Raw genomic sequence first — 24616 nt, forward strand, 5'->3', positions numbered from 1 at the left:
CCATCTGACACTCTGCAGCTACTGTAGTCGCAGCAGCCTAAATCCATCTTAATTCCAGATCTACCAAGCGCCGAGAGGGATCAAATCTCTTTTCACTCTAAAATAGGTTTGCATCTCAAGAGATTTGATCCCTCTCGATCCAGAGTTAAGATGGATCTACGTTGATTTAATTATTAATTATAATTACTAATTTTATGTTTTTTATTTAATTTTTTTTATGTTTTTGTTTTTATTTTAATTTCTATATAATTTGACCGAGTCAAAATGTTAAACAGGGCATTACATTACAACATCTCTACCATACTGGGCTGGAGAGCATCGCATCAGAACAATTTTGGTAGTAAAATAGTGCAGTTCCATGATGTATTAAATTTAATCGAAGGCATCTTTCAGCAAACTGCACAGTAGGTGGCCTTCATCAGCAACCTTAGATGTCCTTTCCTCTAGTACCTCAGTCATGTGCTAGACTTCAAATAGTAAACAAGTGTTATCCTGGTTGAACTGAATCACAGCTTTCTTATCAATATGTTGTTCACAAAAATTCAGACGTAGACAGTGAAGGAAATGTTCTCATGTCACAGCGTCATTTCAGATATAGATCGTTCATATTCCAATTCCACAGCTTCCCTTTCATATCCAGAAAAAAAAAGGCTAGAAGACCATAGAGGAGTACCCAAATCTCTCATTAATGAACCTCGTGATGGAGACTCAAAATATGCACTGCCCAATGGAAATGATGGTTGTGCATAGTGCTGATATGTAGTAATCTTGTCTTGGTTTGAACAAATATAGCTCATAGCATCACAATTTTGACAACGAGGAATCATGCACATTGCCTAGCACTCGCTGAGAGCTATGTGCCCCTTGCACAACTACATGATTCTGCAGAAGGCAGTGGCATCTGATATAGACCATAGGTGCAATATAGCTGGCAGACTGTTGAAAGTACCTCCTTGCAAAGGACTGACACTATGGAGTGGCATACCAGAACCATTGTTATCAGAATAAGGACTATAAGGAGATGATCATACAGGCTTAGTTGGAGGACTCCAAGATGACTGTGCATAATCACCAGAATGGACAAGCAATCTCAGTGGTTATTGCTTATCAAAAGGGTACAAACCTTCTGCAGGTCCCACTCCAGACCCAGAAGGAGGCCATCGTATTACCCTTACAGCTGAAGTCTTGCCTTCCAACCTGCAGCCATTTATATGTGCAGTAGCTTGAGCAGCGCAATGGATGTTATAAAATTTTACAAAACCATAACCTCTGCTTGAACCGTTCACATGGTCCACTAATGACTTTGGCTTCAACTATTCTACCAAAAGAAAAGAACAGCTTAATCAGTTGTTCCTCTTCCAAGGTAGGAGGTAGATATCCCACATATACATTTGGGTAATCAATTTGTTTACCATGATTATGTTCAAAATGTGATCCCAAACCCATCTGGGAGAAGCAAGGACTGTCAAAACTAGAATCCAGACCCACATGTGAAGAGTAGGGGTTGTATCCATACGGATGAGAACCTTGTATGGAAGGTCTCAAATCCACCAACCTTCCTTATCCATACGGAAGAGAATATATGCCACATATATGGAACCTTGTATGGAGGTCTCAAATCCACCAACCTTCCTTATATCCATGTGGTGTATATCCATACATGAGATCACTATTAGTTCCATATCATATATGCCACATCTACAGAGGATTAAATTCCAAGACTGATAAGCTGTCAAAAGATGCCCTTTCATTGCAGGAAATCACCCTCATTGATCAGGAATTTAAAGACAATGTGCAGATCTCACAACTGACAAAGTCATCTTTTAATTATTTCGGATATTCAGAGCAGGACTAAGGACACAGGTCCTCATTTTTCTGATATTTACAGAATCTCTGAAGGCTGTTTGTAACAAAATATTGTATTTATTGAGCTGTAAGGGCTACCCTGTTTGTTCTATTATGCTTAATTATGGCAGAAGACTGTGACTATGTCAAACAAGAATTTTGTGAAGGGAGGCTTACGCCTACCACTTTTTGGCTGTAGCCGTTTGGTCAATTCTATGTATATTCTGATTTATTTTTTTATTTGGAAAAAGGAAACAGAACAAGATCAGGCGCTCATAAGTCTCTCATACAGTTGTACAAACACTACTAACTAGATAAAAAAAATGGGTGTGACTAACAAAAATTTGCATGCATAATGTGCCTAAGTTATTAACATAAGTTTTCAGGAATTTCTCTTGGAAAAGCAGATAAACAGCAGAAGAAGAATAATTGCAAGCAAAACAATTGGATCAATCATTCTGAAACATTTTTCCAATGAATTAGTTCAACCGTCAAACTTAGTTTCAATCAATCAATAAAATGTTTTACTCAAAATAGAAACCTAATACTTTTGGCAATGCCTTATGGCTGAATGAAAAACATTAATTGTATGGGATGTGATCCTAAAAATCTACACCAAATCCGCTAAATCTTTGATATGTTAGCCTAATATCTCTTCCTCCTACCAAATCAGGTTTCATTGAATGTGGATTTGTCTAGAAAAAGCTATGGATGTGTGATCACCATTCCTAAAAGTGACAATCCAGGAATCTACTTGTTATAATACCACTTGGTATGAACCAAGAAATCTAAAACAGCCAGAAAAGAACTATGCCTAATATAGGTGAGAAGCACAGTTCCAACAATGATGAGTTGCACAACCCCAGAGAAATAAGAACATAACTCTAAATAACCCATGTAGATAACAGTTTGAGAAAAGCACAGCATTTGCGTGACTAATAATGTATATAATTTATCAGTCATTAATTGACCAACCTACATGATTTATGCATTAGGTTCAGCTCAAAACAGCATGTTCTTCTAACTCCACAGTAAACAATAAGATAAAATTATCTTTGTTGAAAAAAAATGTTAAAACAAGGCATTTTGAGACCCGGATGAACACTAAGTCACATGACAAGTGGACACAGGTCATGAAGGACACATGGGTACGAGCATCCAACACATGACTCATCAACCCCAGAAATAGGACACATCACACACGAGACATGTTTGGACTCTCAAAAAGGTGATGAGATTCCCATTGTAACCATTATCCATTTCAAGAAATTGCCCAATTATCTCAGGCTACAAAACAGGATCAACATATTAGTCATGACTCATAAGTAGCACAGATATTCACCTTCAAGAAGAGAAAGAATAGAAAGGGAATGAAAAGGCAATGGACAGCTAAGTGCCAAGACACTCAATGTTGTAATTCCAGAAACACAAATAAAGCAAGATCCAAAGCAACTCTGTGCACGTATTATAACTGCAGAAACATCGGAACAACATTGTTGGTAAGTAGTGTAGTTCCAAGATGTATTGAATGTAACTGGAGGAATCTTTCAAAACACTGCCAAGTAGGTGGCCTTCATCAATAACCTTCGATGTCATTTTCTCTAGTACCTCAAAGATGTTTCTAAATTTCCACTAGTACAAAGTGTGTATCCTGGTTGAACTAAATCACAGCTTTCTTATCAATATTTTGCTCGCAAAAATTCAGAAGTAGACAGTGAAGGTAATTTACCTTGTAAAAAATCAATCAGAGATTAATTACTTCTGTTCGATATAGATGCTCAACTTTTAGTCTTAGAATGAAATATTATATATCCCTGAAATGTTCTCATGTCACGGCCCCATTTCAGATAAAAACCTTTCGTATTCCAATTCCACAGCTTTCTTCTCATATCCAGAAGGAAAAAGGCTAGAAGGCCATGGAGTAGTACCCAAACCTATCATTAATGAAGCTTGTGATGGTGACTCGGAATATGCACTGCCTGATGGAACAGATGGAGGTGCATGGTGCTGATATGTAGAAATCCTGGATTGGTTTGGAGAAAAATGTCTCATGGCATCTGCTGAATGGACATTTAATTTTGACATCGAGAAAACATGGACATTGTCTAGCACTGGTTGAGATCTAGGCGGCCCGTGCATGCCACTAGATGATTCTGCCAAACGGAGATCATATGTACGATATGAAGTAGCTGGCAGACTGTTGAAAGTACCTCCTTGCAAAGGATTGCCACTATGGTATGGCATGCCAGAACCATTTTTATTAGAATAAAGATTATAAGGAGATGATGATACAGACCTAGTTGAAGGATTCCATGATATCTGTGCATAATCACCAGAATGGACAGGCAATCTCGGTGGTTGTTGCTTATCAGAAGTGTAAAGATCTTCTGCAGGTCCCATCCCAGAGCCAGGAGGCCATCCTGCCACCCTTACAGCTAAAGTCTTGTCTTCCAACCTGTAGCCATTCATATGTGCAATAGCTTGGGCAGCACATTGGATGTTATAAAATTTTAAAAAACCATAACCTTTGCTTGAACCTTTCACATCGTCCCTAATAACTTTGGCTTCAACTATTCTACCAAAAGGAGAGAATAGCTTAATCAATTGTTCCTCTTCCATGGTAGGAGGCAGATATCCCACATATACATTTGAGTGATCAATTTCTTTACCATAATTATGTTCAAAACGAGGTCCCAAACCCATATGGGAAAAGGAAAGACTGTCAAAACTAGATTCCAAACCCACATGTGAAAAGCTGGGGCTGTATCCATGCAAACGAGAACCTTGTACAGAAGAGGTCCCAAATTCATGACCCTTGCTTATATCAGGTGCTATTCCAGCACTTCCATTTTCTATGTGTTCCAAACCTCCAGCTAACCATGACAGATAATTGTCTCTGAGACCCAGTGGTTGAGTGGACTGTCTTGGAATCCCAGACCCACTCTTTTCCAAAGAAACCTTATTTATCTCAGGTCCTATTCCATCTTTCCCACTTTCTGGGTGTTGCAAGCCTCCAGATAACCATGACATATAATTGTCTGTAAGACCCAGTGATTGAGTGGACTGCCTTGGAAGCCCAGACCCACTCTTTTCAATAGATACCTTCCTTATCCCAGCTCCTACTCCAGTATTTACATTTTCTGGGCGTTCCAAGCCTCCAGGTAACCATATCATGTAATTGTCTGTAAGCCCCAGTGGTTGAGTGGACTGCCTTGGAAGCCCAGACACACTCTTTTCCACAGACACTTCACTCTTTTCCACAGACATTTTCCCAGGTACTATTCCAGGATTTACACTTTCTGGGTGTTCCAAGCCTCCAGCTAACCATGCCATATAACTGTCTGTAAAACCTAGTGGTTGAGAGGACTGAATTGGAACCTCTGACCCCCTCTTTTCCGTTGATACCCTCATTACCTCAGGTCCTATTCGAACATTTCCATTTTGTGGGTGTTCCAGTCCTCCAGCTTGAGCTAAAGATGATATATAATTGCCTGTGGAACCCAGTGGTTGAATGGACTGTCTTGGATACCCAGACCCACTCTTTTCCATAGATGCTGCCAATTTCCCAGTTCCAAGTTCAAAGCATAAATCATGGTCATTAATAATATCCACTTTTGTGCCCTGCGATGATACCTTCTCTAGACTTTTCATTAGACTTTTCTTCCTCACTGGACAAAAAGCCTGCAGATGACCTCCCTGCCCACAAAATAAACAAAGTTTGATGGTGCCTTTCATTTCTCCCAATTCCTTTAGTTGAGCCCGTTTGAGTTCATTGCTTTCTTCTTCTACAGGCACAAGCAATTTTTCAACCATAGTACAAGCCTTCTCCAGAGCATTCACATCATCTGCCTCTACCATAACATGCAAGTCTTCATCATCTGATGGGTCAGGCTTTCGATCTTTCCTCCCTGATCCTTCCTTGTTGGATCCTTTCCCTCTTAGGAATATCTTAGCCCCAGTTTCTTGCTCCATTCTTTTCTTGTTATTACCACAGGGCCCTAAGATAAGCCCAACGAATTTGTACCCAGGGTATTCCTTAACAGGTACGTAAATTTTTTTGTGTGGCTTAAAAATGACATTTTTCTTAAAATCTGCAGGTGGCCATAAAGCAGGGTTTTTTGCATTCAACCTTGCAATAGTCACATCTCTTTCCTGTATGAGCTTTTCTCTGGTTCTAATCTCCCTTGTATTCATTCTCATCCCCAATTCATTATATATAGGCTCTGGTGACGGAGATCTTTTCCCATCACTTGATGGAACAATAACATTTCCAGTCCGAAGTCTCTGGTTGATCATAAAGAGCTTCGAATTTAGTTCCCGCACTTCAGCATCTACAAGACTTAACTCCATAAAATCTGGAAATTTGCTTTGCCCTAGAAATGACATTTTTGGTTCCTCTGTATCCCATCTTGATCTCTTCTTCTTACCACTTAACTCCATAACATCGGGGAGTTTTGTTTGCCCTAGCACTGAAATTTTAGGTTCTTCCGTAGCCCATCTTGATTTCTTCTTCTTACCACTACATCCACCTTCATTTGTTACTACTCCCTCTTCGAGCGTAGAATCCCATCTGCTGCGCCTCTTTTTACCAGAGCTTCCACCAGTTTCATGCGTCTGAGTTGCCTGTCCATAATTTTGCCGGTTTGCTGCTTCATCAGAGGACAATAAAGTGCCTGCACTCTCTAAAACTCCTTTTCCATTGATGACATTTTCTGGAACATTTTCTGCCTTTGCTTTACTTGACGGTGTTTCCAATACATGAGGTGAAGCTTGATTGAAGGATGGGCATTTGTCCTGTAGACTGTCAATGTCTTCACTCTCATCAGAATAACTGCTCTGTTGCTGCTTTTCTGAACCATCATCTGAATGAGAGGGACTTATTCCTCCATTTTGGTCAATTTCAGTCATAGCTTTTGGAACTGTGGTGCTGCCTATTTCAGTCAAAGACATCCAATGAATGAGGAAATCAAATTTTATCCAAAATGAGCAAGCAGAAAATATAATAAAAGAAAGAAAGTATTAGATGCAAGCCACAGTTACGTCTGATAAAAGATTGGGTGTGCACAGACATTTTCTAGTTTAGTGAAAAAACATTGGAGTTGGGCTCAAAGTCACTAAAAAATATAGTGGTGAAAAAGAAATTTTACCTGTTATATAAATCCGAACTTTCAAAAACCCAACAATAGTGCAGTGGTAATCAAAAGGAGTCAACAGAGATGGGATGAAATGATCAATGCAAAACAATTACAAACATCCTCATATGTAGAACAGGATTAAGCAATATTAAAACTCCACCCTGTTTTGCACTTTGGGGTTGTTCGCTAACCATAAATAAAACGATTTTAAAAGAAAAAATCATCCCATTTTATCAAGCAGCCCACAAGATAAGCATTGATTTTCAAGGAAGCTGGAAGCCTCCCTCAATAAAAGCCCAAAGGGTGATCAGAGAAGTTTACATAAATCAGGAGTTTGCTTGGGGTTACTTTGATGAGGATAGACAAGAAACCCCGGGTATCTGTGTTGCAGGGGCTCTCCTTTTTCTCAATTCTCATAATTATTCCACTGGAAATTATGCGTTGGCCATGCTTCCAATGATAGAGCTGAATTTTATAGTCAATTGGTGCTTTTAAAACATTCAGTAGACAGAGGTTTGGAAAACTCCAAGTCATGGAAGATTCCAAAATAATCATAGATTAGGCCAACAGGAACTGTAGAATCCAAAATATAGCTTCATCTCCTATTACGAGCAGGGTCACAGAGGCAAGAAGTCTGTTTTCAGAACACTCTTTTAGCCACATCTATAGAGAATTAAATTCCAAGGCTGATAAGCTGTCAAAAGATTATCATTTTTCTGATGTTTACAGAATCTCTTAAAGTTGTTTGTAACAGAAGATTGATCTTATTGAGCTGTAAAGTGTTATCCTGTTTGTTCTTTTTTGCTTAATGATGGTGGAAGCCTGTAACCATGTCGATCAGGACGGTGTGTGGAGGCTTATGGCTACCTCTTTTTGGATGTACAATTTAGGCTAAGTCTGTATATTCTGATTTCTTTTTCTTTGGCAAAAAAAAACAGCATTAGGCACTGATACGTCTCTCATGCAGCTGTACAGACACGCATTAACTTTGATCAAAAAAGGGGTATTACTAACAAAAAGTTTACATGCATAATGTGCCTATGTTATGGACATAAGTTTCCAGGAATTTCTCTCGGAAAAGAAGAATAACTGCAAGCAGAATAATTGGATCAATCAATAAAATGCTTATCTTATGACACCCTGAAATATATTTTCAGTGAATTAGCTCAATTTAGCTTTGATCGGTCAATTAAAAGTTTTACACAAATTATAGACACCTAATATTTTTGACAATTCTTGACAACTTGATAAAAGACTTAAATTGTATGGGCTATAATCGTAAAAATCTACACAAATTCTGCTAAAATTTTGATATGTTAGCCTGGTATCTGCTCCTTCCAGCAAATCAGGTTACACTGAATTTAGATTTGTCTATAAAATATTTTGGATGTGTGAACAAAGAAAGGATTTTGAGGCCCTGGTGAGTAGCAGAGTGTTTTATGCCTATTTATCTGACCTCTGATGAAAGAATTGCAAATCTTCCTTTTGGTTATCAACTTTTGTGATCACTGAATAAATCCAAGATTCCAAATTCATATATCTGAAATGCATTATGTGCTCGTATCAGCTACTGCTTCTTAATTGATCCATGTTAAGACAAAAGCGTGGATGCATGTTGGGACTACTCAAAATCAGAGAAAAAAGTTTCAGCTTGAAGGTGCATTGCCTCTACAAATCTAGAATGCAAAAATATAATAGATCAATTGTAGAACAAAAGAATCCCGATTGAGTTTTCATTCAGCAATTGTTGATAAAACAAGGGCACTGTTTGTGAAAATTTAATAAAACATCCTGCAGACCCAAACATAAAATCTAAATAGAAAACTTATACACACCTAAAAATAATATCCAATCATTCCTATTTAGGAAGTAGAAAAAATAATGAAAACATACAGCATCATGCTATAGAAAACACAAACATGAAGAGAGAAAATCAATAATTAGGAATCAGAAAAGTTAAAATTAACCCAGAACCAAATGTTAGGCCCACATCGGGAGTCAAAACACCTTTATCAAGTATCCATTACCAGAAGCTAATTCAGCTTAAGTTTGGACTCTCAAAAAGAAGTTGGTGAGATCACTATTGTAACTACTATGTTTTTTAAGAACTGACCATTTCAGGATACTAAACAAGCTCAGTATATTACTCATAAGCAGGATGGACACTCACCTAAAAGGAGAGAAAATAAGAAGGAACAAAATGGCAATGGACATCAAAGTGTGAAAAGAAAACAAAACTCTCAATGTTGTAGTTCCAGAAATTCTATTTCAACACTGTCAAAAGCAACTTTCTACATGTACAGTAACTGCAGGAACATCAGAACAGTTTTGTTAGTGAGTGGTGCAGTTCCAGGATGAAATTGGAATAATCTTTTTGCACCCTGCAAAGTGGATGGCCTTCATCAACAACTTTAAATGTCATTTTCTCCAGTCCCTCGGAGATCTTGCTAAGTTTCCAATAGTTCACAGATATGTACACTGGTTGAACTAAATCACAGCTTTCCTATCAATATTTTGCTCACAAAATTTATAAGTATACAGTGAAGGCAATTTACCTTGTACACAGATCTGAAAGTAATGACTTCTCTTTGATATAGGAACTCAACTTTCTAGGAAGGGTAGGCAGGGGAGGAGATGAAGGCAGACGAAGAGGAAGCAGAGGGGAGGGGGGTGATGAGGAGGCAAAGAGGGAGGGGGAGGTGAATGATGGAGAGGAGAGGGGGAAAGGAGAGGAGGTAAGGGAAAGGATGAGAGGAGGAACAAGGGGGAGGTGGGGAAGAGAGGAGCAGGAGAGAGAAGAGGGGGTGGAGAGAGGAGGAAGGGTAAAATGTGAACGGAAAGGAGAGTTAAGAGTACAAGTGAGAGGAGTCAGATGAGAGGAGGGGAGGAAGGTGATGGGGAAGCGAGGTATGTTGAAGTTTGATGACTGAAAAAAAAGTTTCCTGCAATCCCAACCCAGTTTTAATTTCACCTTATCACTCCCAATTGGTTAAATGCCCTTTCCCATAAACATACATTTAACATATAGAATTCTGGAAATGAAATTTTCAGATTAAAACACATGGGACTGTCAACACATGCTGAAAATAAATATGGACATAACCAGACCAGCAACACACATAAAAATACACACAGATTTTTGGTCAACTTAGACCCAAGCAAAACCTCTTCAATCTTCTCCAAGGAAAACCTGTTAGAGAGCTCTTCAAATTTATTTATCTTTCAAGTTCAGGAATGCAAACAAAACAAAACAACAAAATACAACTTATCTCTTCAGACCAAAACTCCTTGAAAACAATGCCCACATGAAGCTGAAAATATGTACTGTACGGATACCACTGTACATACTGTACTGTACAGACTCCGTACGGACTATACGGATTTTCGTACCATTGTACGGCCTGTACAGATTTTTTCAGAAAACTTTTCTCGAACGGAGTGCAACTCACAACATTCAATGTTGTTCGTACTGTACCTTCTGATGTTTTCTATGCCTTGATTTCCATGCCCAGCTTTGCCCAGAAATCACTCCTTCAACTTGCTGCAACAAATTTCTCCTTCATAACTTCTTTTCAACTCTCAACCTCCTTTATCCAATCTGCTCATGAAGAATGAATGCAGTCTCTCTTTTCTTTTCCCCCTTTTGTTTCCCTAAATGACTTTTGGGCAACCCTAAGATCTAATGGCTCCAATTCACTTACATCAAGGGATGAGAATAAATGTGCATTTAATTCTCACTTTTTATTTTTTAACTCACCCATTAAATAAAGTACCCACATTGTACTTTATGTCTAAAGTCACTTTTCACTTTATAATTTAACATTGACTTTACCACTTATAAAATCACTTTCACTTTATAAAGTCACACCTAGGAAAAAAAATATTTTGGACACTTTTCCCTAGGTAGAGACTAACCCATCGGAAACCACTTGTCCAAGGTACATTAAAAATCAACAAGGTGGTGTGGATGGGAAGTGGCAGGAGAGGAGAGGAAGGGAAGGTGAAGGTGAAGGGTGGAACAAGTGGTGGAGAGGAGAGGTAGGGGATGGGTTAGGGATGGCAAAGGAAAGAAGGGGAGACAGAGTTGAGGTGCAGATAGGAGTGAAAGGAGAAGGGTAAAATGTAGAGGGAAGGGAGTGTTGGGAGGAGTGAAAAAAAGAGGGCAGTAATATGGGGATGGTGGAGGTAAGGGAAAATGAGGTGGAGGTGGTGGAGGTAAAGGAAAGGTCAGTGAGAACAAAAGGGGGATGAAGGGGAAGGTAATGGAGGAAGTAAAAGGGGGATATGATTCCACAAGATAGGATGCTAAGGGGTTAGGCCATATTCCACAAGATAGGATTTGCTTCTTTGTGGAGCCACATGGTGCTTTGAGAGCGTGCATATGTTAACCAAATTTTTTGGTTGTTAGGTCATTCTTGATCATTTTTGCTCCTTATTCATCCTAATTCTTGTTTTGGCATGGAAAAAGAAAAGTTGGCTAAGAAAGTGTGAAAATACAATTTTGCTCAATTTTGACATTTTTGGTTTTCAACTTAGGAAATGTGGGTTGGAGGACCCCACTTGCAATTTTTGGCTAAGAAAGGCTCCAACATAGGGGAAAAGAAGCAAATTGAACTCCTACTGGATGGTGGGGGCCACCCCAAAAGGGAAAATACACACCCCTTAGACAATTCGCACTTTTGGAGGGAGAAAGTCAAGAGGGGGTCAAAGCATGGGTCCCATATGGAGAAAAGGAAGCTCAAGGATAAATAGGGGAAGCATGCATCATTTTGGCGGTTTTTTTTGCATCTTTGACAAACAAACTTACCTAGCATGCTTGAGTTGTTGAGCCAAACACACGAGCTTTACGAGGGGAAAACTCAAATCTTTATTCAGTGGACTCCGAGTGCCACCCAAGGAGAACCATTGTCGCATTGAGCAGTTGTTCCAAAGGTATTTCTACAGGTTAATTCGTGGCATTCTGGAGCACGTTGGGCATAGAAAAGGGACTGCACATTTCTAAGGAAAGTGAGCTACAAAGTAGCATCATTTCCAGGAAATTAGGGATACATTCCCTTGGGATCTAGCAATAATTTTGCAGGGGATTTTCCAGTGGTTGGAGGGGCTACATTGTAGGAGGATATGCCCATGGGAGATTACTTCGCAGAGTTCCAGTCATATGGGCTTGATTTTAGAGAATCCATCACCTTGAAAGATTTTTGTCAGCTCGAGAACAACAACAAGAATAAGGGGTCGAATGGGGGAGCTTATACGCATGGCACTGATTTGCAGCACACAGTGGGAAGGTTATTCCTCCCAACTTTTGATGGCTCTTCTAAGAGCTTAGCCAGGGTGTGGGTTGAGAAGTTGGATGTCTATTTCCATCTTAATCAGATGACAAAGGTGGAGGCAATTAAGATTGCCACTTTGCACTTGGAGGGAGAGGCTCATGATTGGTGGTTCCATGGATTGGCTACTCTAGGGCATGCAGGTGTTACTACCTATGAGGAGTTCACACAGAGGGTGTTGGAGCGTTTTGAGAGGAGAGACCCTGAGGAGCACTTCGGGGAGCTGACACGGCTCAAGCAAACCGATAATGCCAAGACATATATCTACGATTTTTTGAGGTTGTCAGTGATGGTGCAAGATTTATAGGAGGCCAAAAGAGTTTTCATGTTTATGGAGGGGTTGGCAGAGCCACTAATGGGCTTGGTGAGATCTAACAGGCCCACCACTTTACAGGACGCAATAGGCAGAGCCCAGGATTTGCAGAATGCGCTTCCCAGGACTAGAGCGCAGGTACCCACCACACTCATGTTTCAACAGAGAGGCAGGGACACTAGACCTCCACCACAGTGTGAGGCACTGGCACGTGGGAGGCTGGATGAGGAGACTAGGAGGGACCTCCGACAGAGGAAGCTATGCTTCACCTACCAGGAGCCTTGGGCCCCAAGCCACAGATGCACCACGGGCAAGGCCCATTATATTGAGGTCTTCTCTGACAGTGACCATGAGGATGATGTAGAGCAAAAGGCAGTTGGAGATAATAGTGGGCCACATGGAGGAGGAGGACCAACACCACCACCACCTGTGGGAGCACCTTTCACACCTTCTGGAGGACTGCTTGCTTCATTATGTGGGGTTCCTAGATATTTGACCTTGCAGATCAAAGGCACCGCGCATGGGAAACGTGTCTTAGTATTGACAGACAATGGGGCTACCCACAACTTTATTGATGCATAGTTGGTACAAAGGAGGAGCATTCCCACGAAGGATTTCGAGGGCTTCTCAGTGCTTGTGCTAGGAGACAGGACCATGTAGTGCACACGGTACGTTCCCTCTTTGACAGTGATCATGGGGAACTATTCAGTCACTGACCACTTCTTCGTGGTTGATGTTTCGAACACCAATGTGGTGATGGTTGTCCAATGGCTCTATTCTCTTAGACAAGTTACCACAGATTAGCAGAGATTGGAGATGGAGTTCACGGGACCAGATGGGAAGTTAGTTGTGTTGAAAGGCATGCACCCGTATCCACCACAAACAATTTCAGCATACAGGATGTTGGCAGACCTGAGGCATGGAGACATTGAGTGGGCAGTGGAGCTAAGGATTTCAGAGGCAGAGGTTCAGCCCCGACCACCACATCCAAACATTCAGGCCATCCTAAACAAATATCCGACAGTGTTTGGGGACATCCCACCAAGGAGGCTACTTGACAGGGGGTTTGAGCACACCATTGAACTAGAGACAGGGGTACAAGCAGTCATCATGACCCCATACAGACATCCCAAGTCCTACCGAGATGAGATTGAGCAATTTGTTCAGGAGTTACTGGCATTGGGGCACATTAGAACCAGCTATAGTTCCTTCGCTTAATCAATTGTTATGGTGAAGAAGGATGGTACGTTGCGGATGTGCATTGACTACAGAGATCTTAATAAGAAGACTCTGAAGAACCAATACCCCATCCCCCGCATAGATGAGCTTATGGATGAGCTTAGAGGAGCCAAGTACTTCTCTAAGATAGACTTACGTTCGAGGTACCATCAGATTCGGGTGAGGGATCAGGATATCCCTAAGACAACTTTCAGGTGTCACTATGGCCACTTTGAGTTTTTGGTTATGCCCTTTGGGCTGACCAATGCACCTGCTACTTTCCAGTCTTGCATGAACCATGTGTTCCGCAAGCAGTTGTGCAAGTTTGTGCTAGTGTTCTTTGACAACATACTAATTTACAACAGGACGTGGGAGGAGCACCTACAACATGTAGAGGAGGTGCTTCGTATTTTGGAGGGGCAACAGTTTTATGCAAAGTTGTCCAAGTGTGAGTTTGGGTTGACTGAGATGCTCTACTTGGGGCACATTATTGGAGAGGATGGAGTGTGGGTGCATGAGGAGAAGACTAGAGCCATCCGGCACTGGCCAATCCCCCGGAATGTGACTGAGCTGAGGGGATTTGTGGGCATTTGCACATATTACAGGAAGTTCGTAAAGGGCTTCTCATAGCTAGCAACACCCCTCAGATTTGACTAAGAAGGGGGCATTCGCATGGGCAAACAGGGCACAGACAGCATTTGAGCACCTCAAAAAGGTGATAAGCAGTTGTCTGGTGTTAGCTTTGCCCGATTTCACAGTCATTCACCTTGGAGTGTGATGCATCAGGTGAGGGCATTAGCGCGGTATTGTCACAGGAAGGCCACCTGATATCTTGCGAGAGTCGGAAGCTCCTTAGTCACAAGAGACTGTACTCTATCTATGACAGGAGATGTTGGCCATTATGCATGCATTGGCCAAATTCCGATAGTACTTGGTGGGCAACATGTTCAAAGTGAAGACTAATCATGACAGTCTTCACCAATTTTTGGAGCAGAAGGGCCTCAATGAGAGGCAGCAGAAGTGGGTCAGTAGGATTCAGACCTACGATTTTGACATAGAGTATGTCAAGGGCAAGCAGAACGTAGTGGCAGATGCCCTATCTACGAGGCCTGCGACACCTTCACTCATGAGCATCTTCCATGATTGGAAGGCATAGCTTTTGGTGGAGTACTCCAAGTATTGTACTCATGGGATGAGCGCTACCGAGTGATGGACAATGTCATTTACTACAAGGGGCATATATACCTGGGTCAGAGATGAGAAAGAATTCTCCATGCAGCACATGATTCACCACTATCAGAACATCAGGGTTTCCTGAAGAATTACAGGATAGTGAGGGAGCGCTTCACTTGCAGGGACCTCAAAGGGGATGTGTTGAGGCATGTGCAGGAGTGTGAGGCCTACTAGAGGAACAAGCAGTAGTTGATCCATCTTGTTGGGTTACTGCAGCCGCTTCCCATTCCTGAGGGGAAGTGGGAGAGCATATCGATGGACTTCATTATAGGGCTCCCTATGGTGCAGGGTCATGACTGTATATATGTGGTGGTGGACCGATTTACGAAGTACGCCCACTTCTTTTTTATCCCCGCCAGGTACACTGCTTCGCAGGATGCAGAGCAATTCTTCGGGGAGATTTTTCAATTGCATGGTCTCCATAAGACCATAGTCAGTGATAGGGACAGTTGCTTCATGTGGGCATTGTTGAGAAATCTAGGGGCAGTAACATAGGATGATTTCTCTTTCTTGATAACTATTTGTGGTGTATTTTTACTTAATTAGCTTCTTCTTGCACTTGTTTATTATTAGTGTTTTTCTTCATCAAATAGCTACCAAACCATAAAAAACAATGATACAATAGGACACAAGATGTAGGCGATCAGCGAGGGCCAAAACCTCTCCAACTTGAGAGGAAAACCCACCAGAATTCGTTCTCTTCTTATAGTCCTTCAATTGACAAATTCCAAGACCTTTGACCCTTGACCAAGGCCCTCCAAGACCAAGTCAAACCTTGCTTCTAGCAACTTCTGCAAATCTGACCTCCAACATCTTTTTTTACAACTTCGACCTACCCAACAGCTTCTTCTGCAACTTTGACCTGCCCAGCAGCTTCTTCTACAAAAATACTAACCCTAACACGTGAGAGAAATAATGATGTATTTCTACTCCTTTCTTCTTCGCTTGGTTAGATTCTCTCCCCTAGAGAATTCGGCTTCCAAAATAACTCTTCTTGATGACCTAACTTCACTTTTGCAACTCGACATTACTGCAACAGCATGAACCCTAACTCCTTCACATGTGTGGAGAGAAGTAGCCCAAAACTAATCCCAAAAACTCAACTTCTTCTTCTTCCTTCGTCCTCTTATTTTTCGCGCTTTTTCTCTTCCTTGTGATCGAACTTGTGTGAGTGAAGTGTATCTTTCAAATGAGGTCGAAGTTTTCTTTATATAGGCTTCTCGATGAGTCGAATTGCTCCTTTAGGTTGACTTGTCTCTTCATGTAGGCCGACTTGATCTTTGTGTCATGACGAGGTCTTGGAGGGTCTTTTGACTCAATAAATTTTCTTTTACAATATGTAACATACCCAAATGGGTCTTCAATACATGACAATGACTCAATGACTTTATGACAAACCTAGAAGCACTCAGTGGGTGCTTGACCTATAAAATAAATTCTCTTAAGCATGAAACTCATGCCTCAAGACTCACAATAATAAATTATTTTTCTCTTTTCATTAAATACGTAAAATCATAATTACATATGTCATTATGAAGACCGAACCTAGTTACATATTTCAACACTCTCTCTTAACTAGGGAGGTATTCATAATACATGTACGATACTTGGATATTTTCAATTTGAAGAATTTTCATAAGAGTCGGATTGGTAACCCATCTATTTATCATCATATCATCCAACATTGTCACATAGAAAGTCCTTGACTAACAGCTCTATCTCTCCACAAGATCAAAGCACAACGCTGGTGAGACCAATGATTTATAGACACCTTCATCATTGTCTCTCAAGGAGCATACCCCCCTGGGTTTTCTCAAGGTATGTCCTTCCAGGACTTCTAGGACTATTCTTATCATGGATTCCCAGTCCTAAAAGAATATCGGTCCTCTACAACTACTCTTATCTTGGATGCCCTACCACATCCTCAAAGAGTATCAGATGTCAGATGGTTACTCAATCCTCCATTCTTTCTTCTCAAAGTGAAGACAAGAATGATGTATCTATCTCTCCCTCTCAACTAGGGAGGACATACCCATTCCAATAAAGGAATGTACCCATTCCTATGAAAGGAATGTACCCCAAGTTCCCTCTTGTCCAAGCTCCCTCTTAACCAGGGACTTGTTTCCAACTACAGCTTTCTTCTTTAGTGGAGATCATGGGACATTTGATTGCCTATTGAGCTCCTCCTTTCAATGTCATGAATTTCATCTTCATTATTGTGGAGCCTTCATCTTGTAGGGCATCGGCCATTCATCACTTTCCTCAAGTTAGTCATGTCATCCTTCCTTGTCTTGAAAGTGATCTTCTAGTCCACATCTGGCTTTCCTTCATACAACTACCTCTTCCACGTCATGTTTCCTTAAGGATCTTCCACCCAACTACATGAGTGCTAGTTGTAGATGACATCTACAACTCTCTTTCGATAGCCCTATATTAACCCATCCAGATGTCGTAAAAATATTAAATCAAAGTTACTTTTTGTGATGGCCTTTCATCATGACATCTTTCTTGCCTGCAACATATTGCACATTCGAAGATAAATCTCCAAAACTTCATATGTCAAGGGTCTCCTTTTTCTTTACAAGCCTTATCATGGTCTTCTTTTCCATGGAGATATCATGATCAATTCTTCTAGTTGTCAGATGTTGACTTCCTATAGTTGTGTTTCTCATGATATATTATTTCTTTCTTTACATATTGCTCCCCAAGAACTTCTATCCATAGTTCCTTCATCTTTGTTAACCACCTCATATTCCATATGAGGACATATTATGTTTTCATCTAGTCAATATGTGAACCATGCCTTCATGCATCCTTTCAACAAAAGAGATCTCTTTACTTTGATCATGCAAATGGGGTATAGGACTTACCCATGTTGTTAGCAACTATATGATGACATGACCTAATTTTTATTATATATATGCATTCATACCTATTTTCTTCTTTTGGTCATCAAGGCTGCCTTCAGCAACTTCTTGTCCTTGATTGAGAATACTTCAACTATCTTGACATGTTGCATTCCTTTGTAATTATACCATCATTCTTTCAAACAATGAATCCCATACAAGGTGGAATTCTTAGCAAGGCACTTACTTCTTCTAAGAGGTGAACCTTTGAATGAAAATTCCAACAGAGGATCTTGATTATCCCCATCCTGCAAATGCTTCTTCCTAATGATGTATGATGAGCTCTTCACTAGATGACTTTCTTCTACCCATAAGTACTACTTATGCTTCTAATGAGGTTACCAAGAGCTACTTCCTTCTAATGATGATTGCCATAGACTTATACTTCAGTTATCTTTCAAGCCTCCCATAATGATATCATGAGCTCTTCCTTTCAATCGTATGCTACTATGATGCCATCCCCTAAAATGATGCATCATATCATGCTTCTAATGTTTCCTACCATGATAACTCTACTTTACAAAAACTCGAAAAGAACTTGGTGAAGAAGATTATCTCAATCATAGTAGAGATCTCTTACTTCTTCCTTCTTTGGTTTCTTCTTTTCAGCTTCTTCCACTTCTTCAGTGATATGGGCTTCTTCCCTTCCTCTTTTGTTGTTGTGCTTCTTGAGCTTTGGACATTCTCTCTTGTAGTGCCCATATTCTTGACGGCCATAGCATTGGATCTTTGTTATATTCTTCTTCATTTTCTAAGGACCAAACTTCCCAATCTTTCCTTTTCTTTTATCCATGGCAACAAATGCTTGAACTTGCTCGTTTGATCCTACATCGCCTTTTGCCTTCAACCTGGTTTTTTCAATCTTACATAGTGACCAAAGTTCACTGAATGCGGTAGCTTCCTTCTTTCCATAGATGCTTGATGTAAAGTTGCCCCATTCCTCTGGTAGTGCATTGAGCACTATGGTGGCCATTTCTTTATCAAACGTTATTTCTCCCAATTCTTGTAATTGGTCTCTTATTTCTGACACCCTCATGAAGTATGAGGCTATTCCTCCTCCTTTTTAGATATTCATCTTGTAGAGTTCTCGTCTTAATGAGATCACTTCTCTTGTAGTACTTACAGAGAACAATTCTACAAGTTTTTCATAGATTCCTTCTGATGTTTCCAACTTTGATACATAGGGAATGAGGGGATCTTTGATGAATTCTATGAGAATCCTTTGAGCCCTTACTTCCCCTTTCATGTATTTTGCAAGAGCTTGAGCTTCTTCCTTTGGAGGTTTAGTGATTGAGCCCTTAACATGTTCCACAACTTCATTTTCTATGAGGATCAAATTTTTCCTCTTCTTCCATGCAAGAAAGTTTGATGACCCAACCAACTTGTTGCTTTCCTTACAAAAAAACATTTTGATAGATTCAGATGTGGACATAAAGATACTTACTTGTGAAGATACTCCTTGATGACAATATCTTCAACCTGCTGCCTTCTTGATTTTGATGATGATATTGGTAATAGAAGATTTCTTCTTGATGAAGATGTCTTCCTTCAAAAATGATCCTTGACCCAAAGAGAGAGAGATCACCTTGAATCCTTGATGATTAATTCTCTTGATGATCTTCTAGTGCTTCGGCCCTTGCGTGTCCTTCTTTAAGCTGCCCTTCCTTGTCTTGTCACCTTAGCTCTGATACCATGTTGAGAAATCTAGGGGCAGCAACATAGGATGATTTCTCTTTCTTGATAACTATTTGTGGTGTATTTTTACTTAATTAGCTTCTTCTTGCACTCGTTTATTATTAGTGTTTTTCTTCATCAAATAGCTACCAAATCATAAAGAACAATGAGACAATAGGACACAAAATGTAGGCAATCAACTAGGGCCAAAACCTCTCCAACTTGAGAGGAAAACCCACCATAATTCTCTCTTCTTATAGACCTTCAATAGACAAATTCCAAGACCCTCCAAGACCAAGTCAAACCTTGCTTCCAGCAACTTCTGCAAATCTAACCTCCAGTCGCTTTTTCTGCAACTTCAACCTACCCAACAGCTTATTTTGCAACTTCAACTTCTTCTGCAACTTCGACCTGCCAAGCAGCTTCTTCTGCAAAAACCCTAACCCTAGCACGTGAGAGAAATAATGGTGTATTTATGCTCCTTTCTTCTTCGCTTAGGTAGTGTTAACCACTACGTGTCAACGACCCATAGCAGTACACCCCCTTTTTTTTGCAAAAAGGATAGCGCCTGATCGATATGTTCGTGCCGTCCAGATATCATCATCAGCCTGATTATCATGTTATAATGTAAACCCATTCTGCATATATATGATGTAAAGAATCTCAGCAGATCTATGTCATGTATGTAATTGCCTGGGTAAACCTAATTTTTTGGTGACGACCTACATTCTGGGAGGTTTTTTGTCTCACCGATCCATTCTTGGATGGTCGGTAGAGTTTTCCTTCAGTCTTACCCCAGAGTCGGAATGTATCTTGCAATTGGAATCTTAGGCGAGTCCTAGTGTTATAGATCGAGTCTATGTAAAAGTGATTTAATCCTAACTATTTGGTTAGGTTATTTTATTACAAATTGCTTGGTCTATTGGATTGTATTTGTGTCGCAGAAATGGGTAGTCTATGAGGGTCTATTTCAGATGGGTTTTCCCCCTTATGATGTGAAAGATATGAAAATTATGATGTAAAGTGTCTTGAGGGTTGGAAAAATAAGTTATCCCCTCATAGGTTAATTAATTAAATTTTCTGGCCCAAAATTAATTAAAATCCTAAGCCAGAAATTTAATTAATTCTAGGTCCTAAGTAAATTTAAATTCTCCAAAGGCAAAATTTGTCGATCCTTGAAAATTCAAATTTTAAAAGGTCCCGGGACTAAGGTAAATTAATTATTTTGCTAAATTTTAAGCCTTTGGTCCCTGGGGTTTAAGTCAAAGTCAAATTTTTGAGGAAATTAACTCAAAATTTTTATTTTTGAGTTAATTAAAATGCATTTAATTGAAAAATTTGAATTTCCTCAAGAATTTAAAATTTCGACAAATGAGATTAAAAGAAATTTTAATCCTCATCAACAGTCGAGATTGCTTTGACGAGAATCACTCGAACTAGCCGTTGGAGGATTTATCTTTAAATAAGAGGTCATTTGTCAGTCAATTCATCTGACCTTTGAGTCATGTGCTAAGCGAAAAGCTCTCGTGTAAATTTTTATGCTGATAATAAATAAAGACTTTGGGGTTAATTTTCGCCGGTGTTACTCTTCATGGAAGTATTGTAAGATGTGTCGTTTTTCATGTGTAATTTTTTTAGCCATTGATAATAGCTTTTGAAAAGTGATTTGAGTATAGGTATCTTGCTCAGTCGCTGGGGTTTAAGTGATAATTTAAATTTAAATGTAATAGCAAGTATCTCTATTTATCTAAATTTTATTATCATTTTCTCACTCTATGTTGATGGCTGAATTGAGTTTTGCAAGAAAGTCTTGATTTTTAGATCATCGGGCATTTGGGGAAGTTTTCAGTTGGACCAACCAACTCCCGATCCGTGTTTTCTGAAGAGCTCATTTTAATTTGATCCCGGGCTTATCATAAGATTTTTGTTGGTGATGCATGAAGTGTTTTGAGCTAAGCACCTCCTTTAAAATTCAAAAAAAAATATTTAAATTTTTATGTGCGAAATTGATAGATCTAGTTGTTGAGAGTCTTAAACTATCAGATCTAGGAGCGGAGTTTGACTCACACTCCTCAGATCTGATAGATCTTCCATTCCTGTGCATAGATCTGTAATTATTTTTGGTTTTCTGACTTGGGTTTTTCTGAGTTTTAGTTTTATCATTGTATATATCGTTTGGGTGTTTCTTGTTGTCTTGCAGCTACAGATCTGGAAAAAAAATCTGTATAGAGTCCAGATCTAGGCCCTGGAGGATAAGATCTGGATCTCTGGGGTTCATCAACGTCATTTTGCAGGATATTCAAAAGATTTTGCAGTCCAGGGTTTTAAATTTAAAACTTTTTTAATCTAGAAAATTTTCTATAAGGGTTTCATTGATAAATTTTAAGCAAAAGTATAACATTCCAATCTGTGAATTTTTCTTTAGTTTTTTGGCTACCTAGCTGTTGCCTGGGGTTTTTATTTTCTTTGTTGCAGAAAAAATTCGAAATTTTTGGGCAAATCTGCTTAAAACCCTTGTTGTCATCTCCATCAGCAACCTACAAAAACATGACCCCTTATCCACTGCCCATTGCTCAACCTTCATTTGCTGCTTCCTCATCTCCAAACCCTTGGTTCTGCTCTCTCCTCCTTTTCCTACGCTGCTTCTATCTTTCATCAAATCTGCACCCATCATAGTCAGCGCTCTTCGACCTGCAGCTACATCTCAATCTGTCCTCCCTTTGTTGCTGCCTCATTCCGCTCCATCCTCAAACCTTGTCTGCCAGTCGTCGATACCATCACAATCCGCCTATCCGCGTCCCTACACCTCTGCTCTACCTGCAGAGCCCTGCCAGCAGCTTTCTCATCACTCCATCCTTCACGCGTTTTTTTGTCCATCCACACTCATTCCTTGCAGAACCCTTCTCCTTTCTCGTTGTCATATCTTGCTCTCTACGTCTTCATCACAGCTCCAACCTGCAATCACACATCGATTCCACTGTCCGTTAAGCATCCTTCGCTCCTCAGCCTCGCGCGTGCTCTCTCGTCGAGCTTCTACTCCTCGCTGCTCCAATATCTTCCTTTGTGTTTTGTCCATCTCCATTCCTCCGCCGCCGTCAAGTTTTTTTTTTTTTTAACCTGCACAACGATAAACAAAAACATTCAATTGTTTTTATGTATACGAGTTAGTTTGGGGTTAGATTGATTTGTTAGCGTATTTGATTTTCGTTTGTATTTTTCGTTATGAATTAGTCTAGATTTAGGTTAGTTTAATATTTGATTTTTATCCTATGCTTTAGTTATATTCATTTTGTTAGCCTCACTCTCTTAAAAACCAATAATAAATCCAATTATTAAATTAAATAAATAAAATCATGAGAATTCCTCAAACTAAGGAGTCTAGTTTGGATGAGAGGTTCTCTCCAACTCGATCTCTTAAATTAGTGTGTAAGTTGAGAAATTGTCTCAACCAAGTGAGTCTAAGATAGACGCACTATCTTAAGACCACTTACTCATGTATTTAAATGTATTATTAATTTTTTTGAATAATGTGAATTACATGAGTATGAGAGACCACATGATGGCTCTCTGCCTTTTCCGCCAGTTTAATGTTTGTGTGTTAATTTGATGTGCATATAGTTATATGGCTTTGTGATTCTTTTTCATGTGGTATCGGAGCTAGGTTGATTCCTGCGTAGAAATCATAGATGTTGAGATTTCTTTGTGTTATATTTTGAATTTTTTCTGCGTGAAAGCATGAGGCAGGAAGATTATGTTAAGTTGTTGAAAGCCTGTGGAGAAGAGAGTGCCCTACGCGTGGACCCGAAAGTTGGAGTTGTATTGTGAGCTATTGACTGTGTTAGGTGATCTATGTAAGCCTGGAGTCTAGATCGATTGTTCATTGAGATATGCACAGATCATTGGAGGGACCATCCGTGTGAAATAAATCATATTGGAGTATAGAGAACGGTTGGCTTGAAGCCATCATGGAATTCCTGGCTATGTTGATTGATCGCTAAGTGGGATGACAAGAGACGCCATATTAAAAGGAACAGTGTTAGTGCCGGAGGTTGTGCTGTGCAAGATGTTGTTGTGTCAGAGCTATGGTCATGTGATCTGAGAGTTGTGTTGAAGATCGAGTGCTAGTGTATGCAACCCGAAGCATTTTTTTTAACTTGTATGATTTTTGGAGCATTGGACCATCTACGTGGAAAGTTAACGAAGAACAATCTATAGTGTTTGCGACCTCGGCATCGGATGGCGGAGTCCCAGCACCCTCGAGCGCATTGTTGATTTCTTTTTCTTTGTGAGTAAGGACGATAAGTGATCCAGTAGAAATCTCTCATTCACCCAGCAGTGGCTATGATGCGGGGGACGCGTCGGCAGCATTTGGCCCAGGCGAGGGGTTGATAATACCTGGTTATTGTCATTGCGATGGCATCCTCGTGCACGCACACTGCCTCCTGCAAGGCGTTCCACCCCTGCTCGTTCTGGAGGCTCCAATCTGCCCCGGAAGCCATCAGTATCTCCAAGGTTGTACAAACTGATCGAGCTTTTAGTTCTCTGTTTTGAAGCTTCCACCGTAATGAGCCAAACAAATAAGAGCGTGGCAATAGTGGTGGCCAGAGCGCAGTTTATGTAGCATCACTTGACACCTTGCGTATTGCAGATTCAAGCTCTTTTTTTATTCATGCAGAAAATAGCATTTTTGTTGCTGTGGTAACTTCTCCAAATGAATTTTTTAAAGTGTGCTTTGACCTTTTTTAAAAGGAGATCCGTTCACTTTGTCAAATGACTTCATAAAGTTTAATTTTTTTTTAAAGATTTCTAATAGTGGTTAATTTGGCACATGGTTTCGGAATACAATATGTTATTTTATAATAGCTATTGTCCCCAATGAGAAGAATGCAAGTAGAAGCATGTTGACCGATTTGCCCAAGCAAGAGCAAGCTGAATGTTGGGTCGCCATTGCTCGATTAGATCTGT

The 24616-nt window shown here is 40.0% G+C and overlaps 1 protein-coding gene and 1 pseudogene across 1 annotated transcript in view; both read right to left on the reverse strand.

Moving 5' to 3' along the window:
- Positions 1-575: 575 nt before the first annotated feature.
- Positions 576-1514, reverse strand: LOC149192327 (uncharacterized; annotated as a pseudogene).
- A 1590-nt stretch (positions 1515-3104) lies between these two features.
- Positions 3105-24616, reverse strand: part of LOC149192328 (uncharacterized) — an 82020-nt gene continuing 60508 nt past the window's right edge. Inside the window, exon 2 of the mRNA XM_089404551.1 lies at positions 3105-6776. Coding sequence (XP_089260677.1) covers positions 3676-6753 — 3078 coding nt within the window. The 5' untranslated portion in view covers positions 6754-6776 and the 3' untranslated portion in view covers positions 3105-3675. The remainder of the gene's footprint in view (positions 6777-24616) is intronic.

This window comes from Pinus tabuliformis, chromosome 2_2 (genome assembly GCF_031772625.1).
Source record: "Pinus tabuliformis cultivar Carrire ecotype Pingquan chromosome 2_2, CPIR1, whole genome shotgun sequence".
Classification (NCBI taxonomy): domain Eukaryota; kingdom Viridiplantae; phylum Streptophyta; class Pinopsida; order Pinales; family Pinaceae; genus Pinus; species Pinus tabuliformis.